At 38.1% G+C, this 22,712-nt stretch overlaps 1 protein-coding gene across 1 annotated transcript in view; it reads left to right on the top strand.

Moving 5' to 3' along the window:
* The first annotated feature begins 480 nt into the window (after window positions 1-480).
* GDA (guanine deaminase) overlaps window positions 481-22,712 on the top strand; it is a 30,045-nt gene continuing 7,813 nt past the window's right edge. The window contains exons 1-12 of the mRNA XM_054652121.2: window positions 481-743; window positions 5,639-5,727; window positions 7,423-7,594; window positions 10,090-10,177; window positions 11,439-11,544; window positions 14,377-14,404; window positions 15,765-15,872; window positions 16,350-16,457; window positions 18,573-18,670; window positions 19,197-19,264; window positions 19,716-19,862; window positions 22,055-22,173. Coding sequence (XP_054508096.2) covers window positions 507-743; window positions 5,639-5,727; window positions 7,423-7,594; window positions 10,090-10,177; window positions 11,439-11,544; window positions 14,377-14,404; window positions 15,765-15,872; window positions 16,350-16,457; window positions 18,573-18,670; window positions 19,197-19,264; window positions 19,716-19,862; window positions 22,055-22,173 — 1,368 coding nt within the window. The 5' untranslated portion in view covers window positions 481-506. The remainder of the gene's footprint in view (window positions 744-5,638; window positions 5,728-7,422; window positions 7,595-10,089; window positions 10,178-11,438; window positions 11,545-14,376; window positions 14,405-15,764; window positions 15,873-16,349; window positions 16,458-18,572; window positions 18,671-19,196; window positions 19,265-19,715; window positions 19,863-22,054; window positions 22,174-22,712) is intronic.

The following is a 22,712-nucleotide window of genomic DNA, read 5'->3' as shown; positions in this document are numbered from 1 at the left end:
AGACCATATCCATTGAATGAGGCTGCCTATTTCTGGAAGTTCTGGTACCTCAGCTGGCATCTATTCTCTACTCTTACACTCTTCTAATGTCCGATACAGAGGCCGAGGACTGACGAGACAGTCTGACATTTGAAGGTCTTAAAGGTCTTTTCCAACCTACAAACCCTATTATAAATTAAACTTCCGCAAGTGGTTACAACCCGCAGGTTGGTTGCAAACTTGAATTGCCAGACACTCGTAAAACACTACCAGACAGGTGTCGAATCTCTCACCGCTTCCCAGCGAGAAACCGGGACCCTAAAACCCACCGGGCATCTCTCCTGTCGTTCGCGCCTCTTGCTCGGGGGAGAGCACATCCCTGGGATGGGGGCACCGGCGGCGGGAAGGCCGAGGGTCCGGGGGACACCGCGTCCGCCCGCCCGGGGAAGGCGGAGGTGCGGCGCGGCCTCCCGCCCTCCTTGCGCCGCAACCACTCCCCGTAAAGAAAGTCACCAGGGGGTGGGGAAATGGTGACAGCTCCAGGAAGCCGGCGGCGGCACCGAGAGACTGGGAGGGAAGGCAGCCCGCGGGGTGGCAGCTCCCAGCCCGCCGCGCCCGCCGCCGCGCCCGCCGCCGCCGCCATGAGCTCCGCGCAGCGCCCGCCGCTCGCCCACGTCTTCAAGGGGACCTTCGTGCACTCCAGCGCCTCCGCCCCCATGGAGATCCTGCACGGACACCTTCTGGGGGTGGACGATAACGGGACAGTGAGTGGGGGGCTCGGGCGGGGTGTCGCGGTGCGGGCGGCGGGGGCGATGCCTTGCCGGGCACTGGGAGTGACCTCTGCGGCCCCGAGCCCGCGGCCGGGGTGCCGAGGGGCAGGGCCGGCTCCGCCGGTCTGTGCAGAGAAAGCGGAACATTTTCGCACTCCCGTCCGTCGGGGCAGGCGCCGCGGAAAAGGAATTTCGCACTTTGCGGGAGCTGGAGTTAACCGGGATGGAGGGTCCCCTCGGCACGAGTCTGCAGTTGGCATAAAACTGCTTTTGAGGTGTGCCGAGCGTTCCCGGAACAGCAGCGTTCCTAGATCTGGCATTCTTTCAGATTCTGTTTTCTTTCGGTTTCTTATTATTCTTAGGGTATCTAAAGAGTGGTGGTGAAAATAGCTATCTACCCACTGCACAGCCATCTAAATGAGGCTTTTTTCGTCTTCTCGTCACAAAAATCCCCCCTATGGCATATACCCACAAAGATTTAGAAAGATGGTGATGTTGGGCATTTCAGTAGTATGAACTAAGCTTAAAACAAGAATTGCACTTACTGATAACATAGAAGAGAGTCTGGCAGGGAAGCAATGTCATCTCCTTAACTCTTATCACACTTGAAACTCAGTTTCATAGTGCAGGTTGTGCAAGTAGACTGGTGATATGGTCACCCTATGTGAAATCTAAAAATGTAGTTTTCTTTCTTGTGGCTAAATAACAGGTTTCAGTAACATTTGAAATATGTGCAAAACACAGATTGATCCCTCTATTTGCACGGGTCCATGAGGGCCTGTTTCAAGACAGACCTTTTATAGCTGTTGAGGAGTCTGGTGCAAGGTGTATTGAAGTCTGTGAGGAGCTGTATTTTGATGAACAGGAGGGAGTAAAGACTTGCATAGTTACGTATTGGCTGGTGTTCACTAAAACAATAGATCTAAATGTAAAAAGGTTTGACTGGTGTAACTCGGGTGCGCAAGGCATAAATTCATACCCCATCCCACTCTCTTTAATGTCAATTTCTGCAAAAGTGTCTCTACACAGCATCCATATGAAATCAAGATTTTTAGTGATTTTCTCTTGAAAAAGAGGTATATTAGTAAGCTACACCTAGACATCTGTGCTCTTACTTACTGTCTCCTTTTCCTAGGGAACAAGGATTCGCAGTATAATGTTTTTCTTGCATAAATTGGCAGAAGTTTTTTTTTCTTTAAATCCATTAAAACACTATCTTCCTAAAATAAAATTCCCACCAGAATACAATGACAAGGACTTTTATTTAATTCTCTTTTTATTATAAATTCTTGACATTTTAATATTCCAGGGACTGATACAGTGAGTATCCCATATGCTCTCTTTTCTCTCTATTACTCATAATGTAGCCTCACGCAGAACAACCACTGGAATCACAGAAGAGTTGGCTTTTCAAGAAAGACATGGTGATTAGAAAATGACTTGCCTTTATTTTTCAAATTTACACCAAAACTGTTTTCCTCCCAAAGATGTAAATTTAACTAAACAGGTGTCCTTCTTTTGCCTCATGTTGCTGACTCCATCATGTAAAAATTTTGCACGGTCTCTGACACTGTGTGTCACAGCTTGTATGAACAACTGGGTTCTGTTTTGCAGTGTGGGTCCCTGCATGTCCTCAAGGGATGTAAAATGTCATCTCTCTTCTTTACCCCAGATGTTTTTACCCAAAGTTTTATGAAGAAAATCATTGTCTTTGGATATAAAACCCCAATTTATCATCAAGTTAGCAAAGTAAGGACCATGTTTTACTGAGTGGTTTGCAGAACAGTGTAGTGTCTCCCTTGAGGAAAAGCAAAGAGAAAGACCAGCATTCCTCAGGGTAAAGAAAGCAGACATAGGTACAAAAGATGAGTTGTTATTGAAATGTTGGTGTAATTATCCTAGGTGAGTAGAATATTAAGTAAATAGAAAAATATATTAAGCTAAAAGCCCTTGTTAAGTTATGAAAAGAGCAAGAGTTGTGGAATAAGGATTTTAAGCGTAAGTTTTGATTTCAGCCTGTCGTGACAGTGAGTGGACACATGTCAGCTGTACAAGGAGGAAGGTACCATCCATCTGGAATCCACTGCTTCCACTTTCTCAGCAGGCTGGGCAGTTCCTTTAGCAGCTGGGTGTTGTGAGTGTTCTTGTCTCTCATTTAGCCTCACATTCCAGTTTTGGGAACTAGGCAAACAATAGGCATCACTTGATAACTGGGAGGGAGGAGAGCATGTGGGAGGGGAAAGAGGGCCAGACCCTTCTCATTTTCACCTCTGAATGTCATAGCCAGGCACTGCTGGATCCAAGCAAAGCATGTTCCTTCAGCCAGTATAATTCACTTTCCATTTTCTTGTTAGTAAGATATTTGCACTGTGGTGCTTGAAGGCACTCAGGGTTTGCTCCATCAGGGTTGATGCACGGTTTAGTTGACCACCTATACTTTAATGGAAGAGCTTTGGGCATCACTTGGTATACAAAAGGCCTGAATTAGTCACAAGTGTTGGGAGAGCTTTACCCCTGATCTTTGGATTCTTTAGCCCCATTACATGAGTAACACGTGAGAACTTATGGAAGTGTTTGGACAATGGGGTTAGCAGCCACTAATTCTGTGTTTTGTGATATACCTTTCCCAAAGTGCCAGTTATTTTCCTTGACTTCCTTCTTTAAAGCTGAAGTTCTTAGTCTTGTGCACTTCTCTTGACTCTGTAGTGACTCTGGTGTAGAATTTCTTCTTGCTTCTACAGTGCTGAGGTGCAGAACTAATTTAAAGAACTGTGCATCCAGTTGGTTACCTTGAATGCACAAGCAAATACTGGAGGAAAGGTCCAAGCATAGGATCTCAAAGAGTTTAAAGCATTCAGCATTAGAAATGCATCCTAAAGCAATCTGGAGCAACTCTTGGCTGACTAAGGAATTCCATTGGGAAGTTTGTTTGAAAAAAACATAGAGGTCTTGTTGATTTGCCCATAGCCTAATTCAACCATAAGAGACCAGGTGTCAGGTTTAGAATTGGTTTAATCTACCCAGCTTCCTTGAAACATATTTTCTTCATTTTTCCATGATTTAGATGTTTTATTTTTCTGCACCCTAAGAGTACATAACAGCCACTGCTTTTCCATGGCAACGCCTGTTTCCAGAATTTGTCATCTGATGTTTCATGTTTTTCTCTCCCTCTTTTTTCCCCTCCCTCTTCATCCTCCCCCCCCTCCCCCCCAGCAGCTCTAACATTGCTCATTCTGCATCCATTTTGACTTCAATATCTGAATGACATCTTCTTTATTGCACATCAGATATTTCAGTAGGTCTGTATTCCAAGCCTTCTGCAGTTAAATTAAGTTGGATGTATTCCTCTTTGCATGGAGGACAATACTGCTTCTTATCAACTATTAATGGAATACTACAATCTTACAATTTTTGCTAGTGTGGTATTTATTTATATGATATTATTTTAATATTTTTTCTGACTGAAAATGTAAAACATCTGCTCTTTAAACAATAAAATCATACCAGCCATGATTAGTTTAAAAGACTAGGCAGTCAATAACTTCTTGTCTACAGTTTAGCAGCATTTACAGTATAGTAGCTTTGCTTATTTTTGTCTATGGAAAAACCAGAAAATGGTGAATTTCTATGCAAAAGAAGCATGCACATAAAAAATGGCATGCAAATAAGTGCTAAACAAGGCTTTTTCCAGTCCTCTTGCTCTTCCTCCTGAGTTTCTTCCTATTGCTATTTTAAAAGTACTAAGTTTTGCCTTTTTTAATGTGGTTTTGTTTTTCTTTTTAACTGATACCCTAGAAACTGCTGTCATGAGGGTGACACAGGCCCTCCATGTGAGCATCATCCCAGGAGCAGAAGGATTCTGATAGCAGGAAGAGTATTCCCTTGAAATTAGGGGAACCAGCTCTTACACCAAGGGAGTTAGAAGACCATGAATTGGTTTCTGGCAGAGGCTGTGGCTAGAGGCAGGAATTTCTGTAAGTTCAGGTAGGCAGTCTTTGGCCAGGGGAGACTTCCAAGTCCTCTAAATTGTCAAGTGTTGAGGAAACTTGGATCCGGCATGGAGCCTGTGGTGGGCATTGCAGTTCCTAGGCTCCATAGTGTCTGTTTCCTGGGGAGCTGTCATGCCAATTAGTGATAGACCTGAGAATGAAAGAGTTGAGAATTCAGCTGCTAAGAGTCATCTTGTAGATTAAAATACCACAGAAGTTAAAAATAAATAGGAAATGTGTTAAAATTCTGACTAGGCAACAGCAACTCATCATCAGTAAAGTCTATGTTCTCTAGGAGTCAAATGGGGTTGAGTTTGGCTCCAGATTGTGGGGTTTTATTTTGAAATAAACAAAGATCTCAGCATCCTTTTAGCCCATTCTGTAAAATGAAAATATTATCCACATTTTCCCCTTCAATTTATTTGCTCATCATAGGCACTGAAAAAATTAAAAAAGACTAACACCAGCAGAAAATTAGAAAATACTTAGCTTGATGTCAGTCAGTCATAGGCACGGGAGGTAATTTGACCCCTCTTGTTGTGAATACTGTACCTGCGTTCCTGTAAGGCTGTTGTACAACTCCTCACAAGTGACTGTACTGCTAGCATGATGTTACATTACAGGACACTAAGGTCTGTGCTGTTCTGCCTGTGTATTACCTGAGAAGGAATTAACTGTTTTATTACAAGTTCCAAGGTGGGTGCGGTTATTCACTGGATTATGAGAAGGTATTTCAAAATCATGCTTGATAGTCTGGAAGAACAAGAGTCTCAATGCACACCTAACACCTCTGTAGTAAGTGTGTAAAATTGGTTTTAAGATATAACTTGTTTTGCCTTCAAATAAAGCTGATGTGGGATGCATGTTTGAGGTACTTAACTATGTTTTCTTTTTTTTTAGATTGTGTTTATGGAACAAGCTGATCAGCTAGAGCAACTGGCTAAGACGTGGGGGTTCAAAACATCTGACATTAGACAACTGAGTAAACAGTATGTGTTTTATTAAGATTAGCTACAGCAAATGCAGTTTGTTCTTTGAGTGAGGTAAAGCGAGTCTTTGGAATACATTTTTACAGGGAGCACATTAAAACGATATGATGCCCATATATTTAGTGGCCAAAATTCCATTTTAGTGCAGTGAGAGCTCTTTACCCAAAGGTGGCTATGTTCTGGATGCAACTCAGACAGTCCATGTTCTTTTTGCATTCCTTGGTTTAGAATTGCAGACATGGCTGAATTGTACTGGCTGATATATGCTGCACAGAGCAAAACGCCATATTTAATTTTCAGGCAAAATCACTTCCATGCTCATGAAAGTGAGTGCCATTCTTTCTTGAGATTACGTTTTATATCCATTTTGTTAGCAGTGGACTGTGCCTACCATGAAAGTCTAGACGTAGTAAATATAGATAACACTGACACTGCAGATATGAAACTTGTTTGCTTAGACTTTGACACATTGCATAATAAAAATTAGTACAATTAGAAGATTTAAGCCCTCTAAACACAGAGCTTTTGATTTCTCCATACTGCAGCTGGAGCATTTCTTTTTTTCTTCAGGCACTAAAATCCTCCAACTTTATTGTGAAGTAAAAAAGTTTTGGACTGTGTGAAAAAGTTTTGAAGTATGTTTTGCATGTAGTAGCACTGTAAACGACTTGTGGCTTATCATTGAGACCTGCAACTACCTTCTAGTAATCAATTGTTAAAAATCTTTTATGCTTTGCTGAAAGGCTAATCATACAGTATATATGAATAATCAGATAATTTTTCATTTTAAATAGCCTAAGGAAAAAGGAAGGTGCTGAGAATGTGAATCGATTAAGAAAGACTTTTCAGCATTTATTGCCTGCAAGAAAACAGAAAAAAGAGGAGCTAAAAAGAGACAAAATTCGGTTCATTCTGTAGTCAGGGAGAAGGAAAGAGGAGTGAGAGAAATGTTATGTAGTAAGGAATTTCAATACAAAACAAAATAGCCATAGCAACTTCCTAGTAATGTTGATATATTCATTCCTGCTATTGCATGAACATTGCATGACAACATATAGTTTTACAGTTACATTGCAAATATACCTTTCCTGTCAAGATACTGAGCAGATCTTTTTTCACCAGTGTCTGTGTCTGCATTTTTAGACACAGTGTCTGTTCTTCCATTAAGCCTTGAAATTCATTGATTTTACATATCTATATAGACATATAAATAATGTAGAAGAAAACTGGCATACAGAAAGTCACATTTTGTAAATATAATGGTCTGGAAGCTAGAGGCATTCCATATATATTCAAACTAGGAAACAAGACTGTGTACAAATCTCTTTTTCAGGTGGATTCTATAGTGGAGTAATTTTAGTTACTGTGAAGTCAGTTCCCCTTTGTTTGTTGTCATTTAGGGTGGGTCAGTATTAGAGATAATTAGATTAATCCTGCTCCTATACTGTTTTTCTCACAGTTAGATACATGTATTTTGTAGTGTAAATGATATTACTCAACTGCTTCATACCAAAATGTGGGTATGTGTAGAGGTACAGCAGGAATTAATAGGCTGATGCTGGAAGAGACAGATTAATCTGTACTTGCCATTTATTCTGATGGATTTTAATCAAGTATACTCTTTAACACAAAGCTAATTACTATGGAGAATTTTGAGGCATTTTCGATTATTACAATTTTATTTTCTTTCCTTAGTGAATTCTTCATGCCAGGATTGGTTGATACACATATTCATGCTCCTCAGTATTCATTTACTGGTACCAGAGTAGACCTGCCTCTTTTGCAGTGGTTGACTGCTTACACATTCCCAACAGAAGCCAAATACCAGGATGGTGGTTTTGCAGAAGAAGTGTACACCAGAGTTGTTGTAAGTCCTGAAAACGACATTTACCTACTTGACAGCATTCATTTTTGTGTAATATAGGCATGTTCTCAGAAGGTTGGCAGAAAGAGTAGAGAAAGTTTTACTGTCATGGAAACCAGATGAAGCCAAGATAGCCACTGTTCTAATTGCTAGTCAAGATTGTCTGTTACTAGTTACAGTCTTGTTCTCTTGTTGTTGGCAGTAGAGTTCATTTAATCACAAGGTTAACAATGAACTGTTTATCACCTTTTCTGAATATAATGACATCTACTAATCTACAATAACTAATCTACTGTCAGAATTAGTACAGCCAGCAGGTGCAGACAACCTCAATGTAGCAATAACCAAGCATAGTAAAAAAAAATAATTCAGGGAATGTTTCCTTTCTTCCACATAAGTCCTCTATTATAAACCCACCATCTGAAAAAAAACGCATGAAAGAGAAGATACTTCTGATAGATGACAGATCTGGAGTATTCTGGAGTAGTAAAGAAAGACATTGCTGCTGCTGCTGAGGTCTTTAGAGTGAGAATGTCTTTCACTCCAGGGGCTTTAGAAGGAGTCTCTCAGCGGTATTGTGGGTCAAAGAAAGACTGTGTTTGAGTTAGCCTGGATCTGAGCATTATAAAGTCTTTAAGATCTACTGGATGGACAACAAGCAGCTAGGTCATATTGCAGAGTACTAGTTCTGGCCTATAACTGATATTTATCCCTTAATATGTGGACTGAAATATCTTCAACAGATTAAATTATTTGGCCAGCATAATTTGCCTTGCATTTGTCTATTACCCTGGAAGCATCTGTTGTCAATATAATAACATAACAAATCTGAAATAAATAGTTATGCTGTTCCCTGCCACACAAATTTTAAAAGAAATTACTTTCTGCCATCTGCCATGATAAAAGCATGCAGGAGCAGCCTGGTCATAAGCTCTTTGACAAGCACTTTTAAGCCTTCAAGTGCTTAAAACATAGAGGTGGCCTCACCTTTGAGCCGTGTGCCCAACATGCTGTTACAGTGCAGGCTGAGTGACCCCAGCACATCTGGAGACCTCACCCTGCAAGGTGTGTCACAGAATCATCTGGAAAAGAGCTGCCAGAGAGAGGTGGAAGTTAGTTGTGGGAGCCTGAACATCTCAGTTAGGCTCTCCCCATGTGAATCAAATAGAACAGGGTTAGGAAAATGTCTTCACCTATGGAAGATAAATAATACCACACTCTGCAGTGTTTGAAGGGGCCAATTATAACCTTCATCTGTTAGAAACAGAACTAAACCTTCATGGAGCAGATGTTTTTTCATAAGTTTCATTATGCTTATGAAGTTGTAATGAAAAAACAGTCGATTTTTTCAAATCAAAGTCCTGTTTCCAACAAATGCCTTCTATACTCAGCAAAAGAAACAATTTAGGTGAAATTTTCCTCCTTTTAGCTGGAACCTCCTCTTTGTGCTGGTGATTTGGAAACAGAATTTTTTTAGATTTACTTTAACAATGTTGTTAGGATTTCAGAAGTAGAGAATTCTGAATTTTAAAACCTAGAAAAGACAAAGGTAACTTGTCTTTGTAATGACATTGCTATTTTGAGACTTTTTTGGAACTTATAAAGATTTTAATTTGAATATTGTAAGGAAAAGACAGAACTTGGCTTCATGTTTGTCAAATAATTAACTCTACCCTTCCTCTAAACATTGTGTGGAATGTCCCATCTTTTATCTCATTAAAAGAAATTTAAGAAATTCTCAAATTATTTGGCACCCAGAACCCAAAAGTATAGTGTAGGTCTGTATGTTGGAAAAGTCATCAACATAGTTTGCATCAGTCCCAAGGATGAGAGAAGCTATAAATTTCATAATGAATTAATGTAACTAAAATACCTCGTAATTTACTATTATATTCCCCAAAAGTAATATGGGGATTTCCTTTCAAATGGTATATTAGATAAATAATTAACTCATGGTTTGAGTGGTTTTGCTCAGTTTACTTTTACAGTTAAGTTTGATACTTGGTATTTGGGAGCAACAAAGGTGCATGAAAACCTGGCTTGTTTTTCCAGCTGGATCAGGTTGCTAAAAGAAGGTTTTTCCAGCTAGATCAGGTTGCTAAACCACCATGTTTCCCAAAAACCTTGCTTTGCTAACACTACATAAATGTTGTTTCACAATCAAAATTGGAGAGCCTTTCATAACTAGGAAATAAAAAAAATTACTAGTTGTTTGTATTTCTAAATATAAATTGGAGTATTTCCAGTTTGGGGAAAGGAATAATAACTGGTTTCTATGGGTTTAGCCACTGCAAAAATGTTGTGAGCAGTTTTTGTATTTATTAACCCTCAGACTTAAAAAAACTTTTATGAAATTAAAAATCTATATTTTTACCTTCCCACTTCACTGCAAAATTTCACAATAACTAAATGTTCTTGCGGCTTGAAATGAGACTTCTGCATTTTGGCAGCTTTATTGGCTTTTTTCTCAGACAGTTGAAACTGATTTCTTTTTTTAGAGACGAACTCTAAAGAATGGCACGACTACAGCTTGCTACTTTGCAACAATTCACACAGATAGTTCCCTTCTTCTTGCTGAAATTATAGGTAAGTCTAACAGTGAGTTTTGAAGGATTATGCGGATCGTGTTAGTTGAAGGATTATGTGGATCGTGTTAGTTGAAGGAAACCGTGTTTAGGAGTTTAAACTAGCTAGGGATGTGTCTTTCTCCTAATTTGTTTTTTATTCATTGTACCTGTCACACTGTGTCCCCAGGCCCCACCTGTTACCCATGTTCATTTAAACACCTCTATCCTACTTGCCACTCCTTCTCTCCTCATTCCCAAGTCTGCTGTTGGCTGAGCTTGAATTAGGTCTGCTGGACTTGTTCTTCAGCTGCAGCTCTCTGCTTTTTCTAACCTTTTGTTATTTGAGGTTTAAAAGAACTGAATGACAGGAGGCCCAGTTGGTGCATTAATTTCCTGATACACTGAGGTTTCATCTGACAATCAATATGAAAAATCTTCACACACCTTCTGAAATCAGAGAAGTGGAAGCTGCATCAGAATTTTATCCTTCCCTTCTGTTCATAGTTGCAAATGCCTGCTTGAAAATGTTTTTGTTCTTGCAGGATTTCTCAAGGCTCAGACATCTCATAAAGCAGAGAAATTTAATCAGAACCTCAAATTTCATCAAAAATGAGCTATTCTGATTTATTTGGAAAATTTTGAAGCCATTGCATAAAACAACTCAAATAGTAAAAGTGGACAAAGCGATCTGATTTTAAAACACATTTGACAGCCTAGGATATTATATGCATGTTTTACATATGATTTCTGATTTTTTCATCTAGCATGGGTAAATCTCAAGAAAGAGGCTAGAATAGATCTGGAAATTTCTCCCTCTAACTGCATGTGGGAGGCCTGTTAGCAATCTTTGCCTGTTAGCAAAAAGAGCGATGGTTTGCTAAGGTCTTTATGCCTTCTCTCATCTTCAGGTAGTCATCTACTGCAGCTACTGTGCTTTGATGCTTGTGTTTCTCATTCTTTGTGTCACAGCTGTCTTCACAGACTAGCATTAAGAATTCTGGTTGTGGTTAAACTATAGTAATCTAGTTCTTATTTATGAGTCTTAGTGTGGAAGACAGCTCCTATTTAATGTTGTTTGTTTCCTTATTTTGTCTTTTCTTTTTATCCTTAAAAGTCACATGAATGATCCTAACTTAGAGACAAGGCAGAAGCATAAATTCTGGTCTTCCAAAATGGAGCTGGGTGGGGTGGAATTAGTTTTTTTTATTTCAGTACAAGCTTTGGTAATGATTTCTGAGAACCAGGGATTCTGAGATTTATGTTCTAATGCATCTCAACAGATAAATTTGGCCAACGAGCATTTGTTGGAAAAGTCTGCATGGATGTGAATAACAGTGTGCCAGAATACAGAGAGATTACTGCTGACTCTGTCCAAGAGACAGAAAGGTAAAATGATAAAATTGATGGCATTACCTTTTAAAGTAAGATTTTTCATACATCTGAAAAGTGGATGTGAATTTGTATAAGAGCTTACAGGTGTGAATTTATTAGCAACAGGTTTTTTTGTTCCAACAGTACTGTCCCCTACAGTCCTGGCAATTCCTGCAAATCCTGGCAATTCCTGAAAAAGTTGCTGCACAGCCCAAGTAGCATCCCTCTGGCTTTTCTAAAGAGAGGGAAAAGCCACAGATCTAGGGTTTGAGAGGATGTGTCTGTTTTCTTCTGCCTCTTTTCCCTTTCACAGCTGTGAATGTGTGTGGAGGTCCTGGGGCCTGACATACAATGGTGAGGTGGCAGCCAGTTCCCTCATCCCCATTAACTTCTAAGCTATTTCCTTCCATCATTTAGGTTAAGACTTTATTCAAGCTGTAGAGCTCAGCTCTCATATACTGCATTTTAAATATCTCTTGTCCATCACAGCACCAGTCAAACCACTCCAACATGCAGCTGAGAGAATGAAGGAGAATCAAATGAAGGCAATATTTGTACTGGAGGCGGGCCAAGACTGGATTATTGCAGCTTACTATCATGTTTCTCTTGTCTTTTGCACCCATGCTCAGAAAACAATTAAGCAAAATTACAGCTCTTCTCATAGAACTATCTATTTACTTATATAAATGTTTCAGATGTCATGCTGAAAGAGAAAACCCCTAAGAGTAATATATATATCTTTTGGCACTTGTGTGAGGTTGCTTCCTTTTTTTTACAAATCATGCTAAAGGTGTGACAATAAAAGTTAGAAATAGTAATGTATTTCTATAGTGTTTATATTTAAAGAAAAGTTTAAAACATGTAGTGTGAGTTACCTTCACTCTTCTAACATTTGTTTCCCTCTATGTAAATCCCCAGCTTCTATAATATGGTGCAAGTCCTGCCAAATTGGCCTAAAAGAAGCAGAACTTCCAATTCTGATAGTTTTAAAAGCTTCAGAAGTAACTAAATAGCTTTCTTTCAAATATCTATCTTCTGCCTCCAATTAATTCCTTTTTGATTGTGTAAAAAGAAATTATTCTGAACTTTTGGTGAGAGGTTGCCACAAGTACTCCATAGCTGTCTAGGGAATGGGGCTGTGTGCTTCCTGGCATGTATCTGGAGTACTTACCCAAATCACAGCAGTATAATTGCAGGAAGACGAAAAAGCTGTTTCATTAAGAGTGCAACATGTTAGTTGGTTTTTTAAGAATCTAAGAAATGTGATCTGTCAGAAAATGGACTACACTCATTTCAGTTACTTAAAGTCAAGATTCAGAAATATTTATATTGTATGCATGGAAATAAGATACAATTGCAAGTACTTCATATATTAAATTTAAATTCATCAAGAATTTGAATCTATCATTCTTTGTCAAAGAGGATTTAATAAAAACTGAGGGAATTGAACTCTCTATTACCATATATGGTATTATTAGTTATAGTCAGCTGTAAAGATGAGAACCTTGTTCAAGTCTGTTCTGCTATAGAAAACAGTGATTTGAAGCTGAGCTTCTTTCCTCATAGAGAAATACATAAGCCAACAAACTATAGGCTATATTTGCAAACCATATTTCATCACATTTCAGCAGTTTTGAAACAGCTCACACTGTTCAAAGAATGTGAGAAAGAATGAAAACAGCCACAATGAAATTTTGGCTTGTCAACTGGGCATTATATTTCTGTTAAAGCTTCTGCTCAAGTGTGTATTTTATTGATCAAGTTCTGATCATAAAGCTTCTGATGAAGTGTCATCAGGTTAATTGGTAAGAGGAGAAACAGGCAGATGGTAGCTAATTCACTTGGCATTTTAGCTCTCAAAGTAAGACAATGGTGGGCTCAAACTCCTTTGGTGATTGCAGAAGTCAAACTCAGGTTTCTTGTTTCCATCTGGTGATCTAGTGTGACCTTCAGGGCTGTGAATGTAGCCTCTAGCATAATTTTCTTTTTCCTCTGAAGACATTTGAAAAAATTGATACAATGGCTTGTGATCAAAGTTATACAGTTTTCTTACTATGAACTATAACATAAAATTTCACAGAGATCCTGTCCAGAAAGCATCTCAAACTGTCTTTCACATGTCACTTACATACACTGAACAAATGGGCTTTGAAAGAATTTCCTCCTTCCAAAGTAGGAGGAAGCTTAATTTGCTCATCTGCATTATCCATAGTGACTTCTTGGGGGTTTTTGTAGAGGTCTAAGGTGGCATTATATTTAGCAGAGTAAGTAAATCTTTATTTTCTGGAAGGTAGATAGTCTATACATTAACAGTAATATAAGATTTCAAAAAAAATCAAGGGTTCTTTAAGTGAACAAGGACATAAACAAGGACATACTGTAAGATATAAAATATTGCTGCATCTTTTAAAACTTGGATTTGAAAAGGTTTAAACACTGCAATTTGAATTCATGGACAAACAAATTTAAGTTTGGTTTGTTTTTTCCTTCTTCAGTATTGCAGCTGTAGGTTATAATTATGTTTTCCATTCATATAATGTAGCATGTGTTTGGTTTTCAGGGAGAACTCAGAATAATTACTGCTTGTCAAATGCTAAGTATTGCAATGAAAAAACAATAGTCTTCATGTTCAGAGTCAAATTCAAAACTAGCATAAATGGTGTAACTATGCTGACTTCATTGTGTTCCCTTTTTTTATTTCATCTGAAAATCTGGCTCAAAATTTTGTAAAACTATTGATCTGTCAGAAATGTTTAACAGGGTATCCAAGTATATATTGTTTATATTTTTCATAATTAATAACATTGAAGACAGATTTATAGCAACTTTATTTCTACCCTTTTTCAGGTTTGTTAGAGAACTACTGGAAAAGAAAGTAAGTAGTGTTCTTTATTGAAATCACTTCTGTATTCAGAAGATGCTGTGTGAACACATGAAATAATTAATCCAGCTATCCAAATCTGTTGTCTTAGTGACAAATCAATAAATATACATATGTCTGTGTAATAGACAGATATCATCACTCTGAAAAATGTTCTGGTCATGTTGAAAAAGGTACTTGTAACAGTGTAAAATCAGTTTTCTCAGAGCAGATCAATGTTCTGTGTGTTTCTCTACTGAGTTTAAAAAACCTGGCTTCCTAGAAAGGATGATTTTCTTGTTAAGAAAGGTGGAATTCAGTTTAGCACTTCTAGTATAGAGGTAGACAGACTAATTGAAGGAATTCTCACCAGCAGAAATCACTATTTTTTTAGTAAAGTTACTAATCCACTATAAACTTAGTGTTTTGTGTCGGTGCATGTCTTAAAGTATGTTTCTAATAACATTCATGCTTACACTCCAGTGGTAAAGATAGAAATTTATACTCCAGCATTATACACAGCAGTACTTTTCTTATCAGCCTTTGGTTTTCAGTGGCTTCTTTTGACATCCCACCTTAAAATATTCAAGAGCAGTTGCCTGGAGTTTAATGCCTAAACTGAATGTATCACGAGAGTAAGTTGGCTAATTTGCAAAGACCTGGGCTCCTTTTTTCTGGGAGATAATACAAGGAACTGCAGTCCAAGTTATCACTTACTGGATTGTGCCAAACTCTGGCCTCTGACTGGTGACAGAATTGCAATCCTGCTGACTATTGTTTTAGGAAAATTTTAATCTAGAGATGCAAGGTGTAAACCTCTGTAGCTTTTAGTGTCTTCTCCCCTGTTTCCTACTGTATAGCATATTTGATTATATCACCATTCTTATATAAGGAGTTCAGGGGTTTGTCGCTGTTATGAGTAAAGAGGATTGAACAAGAAAATGGCTTTGGTTTTATAGAAGCTTGCAGTTTTGCATCATTTTATCTTCAATGATCATGGAAGTGTGACTGAAAAAAATCTGCTCATTCAACTGACTTACTTCTCATGCATTTAGACTGTCAGCAAATATGAAAAACTATCCAGTGTTGCTGAAGACTGGTGAAATTTCAGGGACTTGATGCAAGTTCAAATAAAAACTCATTCTTTAATAAAAAGTTCATTAAATTATGGTGAGAAACCCCCACTTTCATTCTCTGTTTCTGCAATGAGATGTCTAATGAAAAAAAGGAAATGACTATACAGCTTAATTTGAGTTGGCAAGGATGCAGTAAGCAGTAAGCAATGAAGACAAAATGTAATTGCCATGTAAATGCTACTCTTATGGTTGCTGAAATATATATGTAGAATGCAAACCCCATCTTCTATTATTTTCAGTATCCCAGAGTACAGCCTATCATAACCCCCCGCTTTGGCCCCTCCTGCACAGAGGACTTGCTGAATGCCCTTGGGGATTTAGCACAAACCCACGATCTCCATGTGCAGGTAAGCTCTCAGAGCTCTGTGTGCCATTTAAGTGGTGTGGACAGACAGCGTGCTGACCATCTAAAGATGCCTTTGGGAGGAGATACATACCTGCTGCCTTGATCTCAGCATGCACTCTGTTGTAGGCGTCTTCTCTCTTTCACTTCACAATAACATCGTGTATTATTTTATCTATTATTTTAACATCTTCCTAAAATTGGAAGTGGAGCCATTGTGTCACCACATTACTGAAATGGACATGTGTACCATCTCATATCCCTTTGTTCCTTTAAGGAACAAGTGGAGCTACTTCTTTAGGCTCTATGAAAACTTGTTCAGGTGTGATGAAAAAAGAGATGCAAGGACTAGATGGAGCTAGTCCTTTACAGGCACTATTTTTTATGAATATATGTTTAGCACCAGTAGATTGCTCAGAAGGTTGCAATGTCAGGTTCAATGCTGTTTAAAGGACTTGCTCTATGTATTTTCTTATTCCAGAGTCACATAAGTGAGACTGAGGAAGAAATCAAACTTGTGGAGAACATGTTTCCTGCCTACCAGAATTACACTGAACTGTATGATAAAAACAAGCTGCTAACCAGCAAGGTAGCCACATTAAAAATTCCCAAATATGACTTAAATTAATCCATGTAGAGAATATGATGGTTCACTGTATTTACCTGAAAATTTTGTTTTGTTCTGTGAAGGTCAGTGACATCTGGGGAAAAGTAAATTTGTTTTATGTTCTATGTTGAGGTGTTGGATCTTTAAACAAGCCCTCTGTGTTCCTAAGTATTTTAGAGGAAGTGAAAAAGAAACATATTTTATGCTTCCTGATTCATTTTCGAAAGGCTCCAAGGAGAATTATGGCAGTAGGAATAGAAGGAGGCTAGATAAAGCTGGTGTTGTAGGAACTGGTAATTCTTGGACAGTACCTAGTTATCCTTATATTCCAAGGATGTTACCCAGTTTTTCCAGTTTGCCTGAAAGTTTCTTCTGTGGTGTTACGTTAGGACCAGCTTCATTTTCTTCCTATGGAGAAGCAGCCTTCTGTGTTGAATTCTAAACATCTACATCACTTGCAGACAGCTGCACTTTATTGCTCTGACTATCCAAAAGCACTCTCACCTCATTTTACCAACTTATTTTACCGAGCTTTGACAGGCACACTAGCCCGAAGAATTGAAATTCATTACAGCTTTGTGCTGCTGAGAAAAATGTAATATACCTGCCCACAGTAATTACAGGCTAGAGACCCAGGGCACATCTAATTAGATAGTGGACTGCCCCTGCAAAAGTGAATATGAACAACCCAACTACAGTCAGCGTACCTAAACATCAGTCAAGTTCATTTAAAAATTTGAGAGAGAATTTTCAGATGCACAAGGGGCAGCTGGAAACTGCCAAGGAATTAGCTGCTGAGCCCCCATTTCTGTGTTTGAAATTTTACCCCAGTAAATGACTTGTTTACTGTCCTTTTTGCTGAGAAATCAATATGGACTAGAGAAGCATGTACACATAATTAACCTTTGCTTTCTTAAGTGGTCCTTTGCATGCTGATTTGGTGTGCAAGTGTTCTAAAGAGCATATTTGTGCTGCAAAAGCACAAGTCTTAATTCTGTGACTTGTATGCACACAAGTGAAAATGGTCATGAAAAATCATGATTACTGATGCCTTCTGGAGTCAGGCTCCTGGATATTTGGGAAAGGATGATATTAAACACAAGCATAGCAGCAGAACCTCAGATATTGTCTCCCCATCCACTCAAACTAAGACACCAAATAAATTTTTTTTAAGTGTTTTAAAAGCGGGTGTTTTTTTGGAGCTGTTGCTGAAATGTTTCTTTCCTTTTAAAAACAGCACAGATTGGCAGGGATATGGTTCAGTAGCTACCATATGTAGGTCCTTATCTGAAGATGTGGCTATTCTCTTTGTGTTTTCAGCTACAGTGAGCTTGATGAGTAGAGATGAGAGGGGTACAGTGCCATTAGGTGATGCTCAGTGGAAGCAGTCTCAGTGCCATGCTCAATTTTATGTGCAGATTGCAAGATCTAACAGAGCTCTTGATCCTCTCTTTCAGTGGGCATTTGGCATATGAGGTAATGCCAATTAGATTTGAATGGGAATAATTGGTTTATCCACTATTAAATTATCCTATCCTATACTTCTATATTTTTCTTGTGAACTTATTTTTAAAGTCAGTTATGTTGGCTAAAAAGTAAAAGTAATTTATCAGTTGCATAAAAAATTAGATTATATTTTATGTAAAGGATATTTAATCTCGTTCTCTTTCCCTGGTGCAAACCTTTAGAGAGCTAATAGGAAACATGCTAAGAGTACATACATCTTCCATTTTATCTGATGTTTTCCTGGCCCCAGCACTTAATCTCTGTGTTAGCTACAAAATATAAATTGTGAGCTTGCTACAGCACTAGGACAACTGGGAAGTTCTTGCTTTTGTCTTTGGTCACAGCTGTCACTGCAAGAGCAATTATCCTGTATTCTTATATTTAAAAAATGCAAAAAAGCTGAAGGAATGATATGTCAGGCACACTGAAGTTAATCAGCTTTTGTGGGTTTTAAGAGCTTAATTCAAGAAGTGCATTAATTTCACTAAATGGTAACGTGTCCTTTTTGGCTATTTAAAGCAGCGCAGCAAACCTCACAGCCACAGAAATAAATGAAATATTGAGTAAATTTGTGATTCTCTTTTTCTTTAGACTGTGATGGCACATGCCTGTCATCTTTCTGAAGAAGAGCTGAAAGTTTTTAGTCTTCGTGGAGCTGCAATTTCACATTGCCCCAATTCTAACTTTTCGTAAGTTAAAAAAAAAGGAATGGTGCATAATTAAATAAAGCTGTTGTTTGTGTAGTACCCTGAGTCGGAGCTACCATTGCAAAACTATGATATAGAAGCTATATGATACCTCATTACACCATAAATGACATATTGGATTGAGCATGATTATTCATCATCCACTTCTGCATAGCATGCTCTGGACGAGTTTGTGGTCTTTCAGTTTAGTTATTGCATCTATATCCATATCTATATAAATACTTCTTTTCTAAAAGTTTGTTTCTTTTGACTCTTCTGTCAGTGGTAGATGTCAGTGGCATCTCCCTTTCCCCCTGAAGTCTGCTAATGTTTTGGGGAAATGGACTATAAAGTCTTCTTTCTGTTGGACAGACATGAGATACTGCATGGTATCCAGACAGAATTAGTAATAAACCAAATCTTGTATGCATTAAAGGAGAGTCTTTGTCATAAAATAGCTCTGCAGCCCTGCTTCTCCTGAACTTTTTCTGCATGTAGCACACAGAACATGTTTCTTCTTCCAATCCAGGATGTGCAGTGGTGTCTTAAATGTGCAAAAGGTTCTTGAACACAATGTGAAGCTTGGTCTTGGCACAGGTTAGTAGTTTCCTCTGAAAGTGTTTTTTTCTGGAAACCATTGGGAGATACATTCACCTGTTCATATTTAAAAGTCAGCATGTCTCCAATTTTTGGTCCTCCTTTGTTTTCTCCACTTGAGTAAGGAAGTGTAGACTATTGAAATTCTAGGGTTGGTCCAAAACTCTTTCAAAACAAATTTTAAAAATTAGTGAAGAGTTTTGTTGCTGTTGTCAGCTTAAACAGGACCTGACCATCAACTTTTCAGGTTTCTGTTTTTGTGTTGTGTTCTATTCACCTGACTGTGTGCGAGAGCACCTTTTTTGGGAATTATGCCTTCAGAGACAGTGCTTAGCTGTAGAACTTGTTTGGTTTACCACATATTCGCTTCAGAACTTTGAATTAAAACTTATAGAATTTAACATAGAGATTTATACCCAAAGCTTGTTTCTAAGACTCTGATCCTTTCTAGATGTTGCCGGTGGATATTCAGCTTCTATGCTTGATGCTATCAGGAAAACAATGGTGGCATCTAATAGCCTTCAGATCAATAAAGTGAATGAAACAGGACTAACCCTTCAAGAAGCTTTTCAGCTAGCCACTCTGGGAGGAAGCCAAGGTAAGAAGAAAATTCTTTCGTGTGCACACAGAGAGCTACAACTCTCTTTGATTATATGTCTCCCTGTCTTCATGGGAGATTCATGGATTTTCTGGTCCAGAGTGAAATCTAACTGGTAGGCAGAGATAATCCTTCAGTTTCTCATACTCACACTAGGCTTTTTAGAGAAGAGTACTCTATTAATGCTGAGAGTTTAATAACAAAATCTTAATGGCTTTTCAGGGTTGTACATTTGCTTTGCAAAGATCCTCAGACTAAGTCATAAGGCTGTAAGTGCTTGTCTATTTATTGTACCAGCTGGAAATTTGTTTTCTCAGCAACCATCACCTAGAAGAAAAACTGCAATTACTGTAAAATCATGCATTCTATTTGTTATGAGTTTCTAATTTTGCTTGCGCTTTTTGAGCTGTCAGTGAGGCAGTTTGTTGCAAATCAAAACATTATGCAAATCACTCCTCACTCAGGGAAGAGGAGAAAAACAGGCTTTCCACCATGGTTGTTCAAAACACAATTGCATTTGCAGAATGCAATCATATAGTATATGGGTTATCCAGTTTTGGAGAACCAATTTTGCTGTAATCAGTGTGCACATAAAAATAGATACAATTAAAAAAAGTTTTAGTGTAACTGGTATGATTTAGCAGAGAGGAAATCCACATATAAGTGAAAACCTATTATTGTTTCAGTTACCAGAAATGAGCTCACTACCTTCTAAAGCACTGGTCCCAAATCTTCTCAGTGTAACCTGCCTGTAGCTGCCAAAAAGCTCCACTGGGAATTATTAATGGAAGCTTAAAAGATGTAGTGAAAATGTTGTCAATCAGGTCTTCTCAGAACTGAGTTTGAATTCCTGGAGAGTGTAATGGGGAAAATAGAGAAGACAGAAGATGAGCAGGGAACAAATAGTGTTCTTTTTCCTGCAATATATACTGTTCCACAAAGTGTGAGAATAAACTAGCTGAGACACAGAAAGGAAGACTTATAAAAATCCCAAACTCATATGTGGCTTCCCTTCCCAGCTACTCCTATAGCTATAGGAGTATAGTATAGCTCCTATAGTGTTTTTTCTATATTAGGTTTCCTTAGTAAGGTGTTAATTTTTTAAATTGATTTTAAGCTGTTTTATCCTTACTGAATCAATTTTAAGGGTAGAATATAAATTATTTCTACAAGCTTCCAGTAGCCTGATACTGAAAGGGAAAATTTCAATAGCAGAAATTTAAATGAGTGATTTTTTTTTTTTGGAATAGTTTGCTTTGTTAAGACTCCTAAACACTTATCACCCTCTTGTGTTTAATCTAAAAATTGCATTCTGCTCAAAAACCTGAAGGAACATGAGATCATTTTTGTTGAAACTAGTAGGTAATCAAAATATTTCAGAATTTGTAGGAGTTTAAATGTCTTTAAGATATTGCGATATTCCTGCCACTCACAAACTTCAATGACTTCTTAAAGTAACTTCAAGACTGAATTTCCTTTATCAGTGCAATCTGAAAACAAATAAATTATTTGCAGGTATTATGCTCTTTCAGAGTACTGGAAAAATAGATTTAATTCACAGGTACTTTCTAGAAATTAAAAGGGTCCTAATTTATTTCTAAAGATGCACAGGAGTTTCTCTTTAGGAATTCTAAGCACTTGCAAGCACCCAGTCCCTGAAGATGAATTTGTAGGTTTTCAGGGCATGTGGACCTGAGAACCTGTAGTTGTAATGAAATTTTGAAAAAATAAAGCTAAATAGTAGACCACAAGGCAGGCCATACGGGTAGGTATAAGACCTTCAGACTGGCTATAATTATTTCTCCACACCATATTATTATTTGTTCCTGCTAATTGCAATTAGATACCACTGGATACCTCTTCTATTATCATATTACTATTGCAATATGTCTATAAAAACTTTCAAAATTGCTTAAACTTTTTAAAAAATGCAGTCTAATACTGCCTTAGCAAGATGAATGTTATTATATGCTTTACTGTTTCTCATTGCCCCATTTGGAGTTCGAATGCTTTTGGAATATAATCTATTGTTTCTTAAGTGCTAACATACTATTCAATTTGTTTTTGGGTTTTTCCTTGTAATCATCTAAATTTTTGTTTGTCTTATGAATATTTCAAGTAAGTTCCAGGTACTTCTACATGGTGGGAGGAGTCTGGTCCTGAAGACTTTTTTTTTTTTTTTTCTTCCTCAGCTTTAGGACTGGATGGTGTGATTGGAAACTTTGAGGTGGGAAAAGAATTTGATGCCCTGCTAATCAACACAAAGGCTTCAGACAGCCCTTTTGACTTGTTCTCTGCTGATGATTTTGAGGTAATCAGAACAGGATTGATGATCAAAACATGAATGGAAGTGATGTGGGGAAGGTCCACGATACAGACAGAAAAGGTTTCTTGAGAGTGATTCTGGTGGCAGGAATTGGGTGTGCTATACCTCTGCTGTCTGTGCTTCAGACTGCATGTTCCATGGGGTTTTTGTTCATCAGAGTCTTGCTGACCCCAGTGACAGTGTCATAATGCCATCAGCAAAAATGCATGTAATATTTTTAATGCATATTTTATTAGCCCAAGATTGCAGTTCCAATTGCAGTTATGTATTTGCAGTGACAAATGGCAGCGAAGAATAAGCAATTTATTTTTAGTCAATACTTAGAGCAGAGCTCAGACTGAAAAATGTCAGCCTGTTCCCAGAGAAAGATTAGGTTGCCATTTCTGCATTGCTGTTACAAAATGAAGCCAGCACTCAAGATGGCTATTTTGAGTTAGAAGCACAGTTTTTATGTTAAGTTAAAGCAGTGCTGGTTTTATGGTAGGGAAACATCTTCTCATTCAAAAACCTTCTCTGACCAAAAA

The sequence above is a fragment of the Agelaius phoeniceus genome, chromosome Z (genome assembly GCF_051311805.1).
Source record: "Agelaius phoeniceus isolate bAgePho1 chromosome Z, bAgePho1.hap1, whole genome shotgun sequence".
In the NCBI taxonomy this organism is placed as follows: domain Eukaryota; kingdom Metazoa; phylum Chordata; class Aves; order Passeriformes; family Icteridae; genus Agelaius; species Agelaius phoeniceus.
Note: the sequence above shows the minus strand (reverse complement) of the source record. Positions and strands in the feature narration are given on the sequence as shown.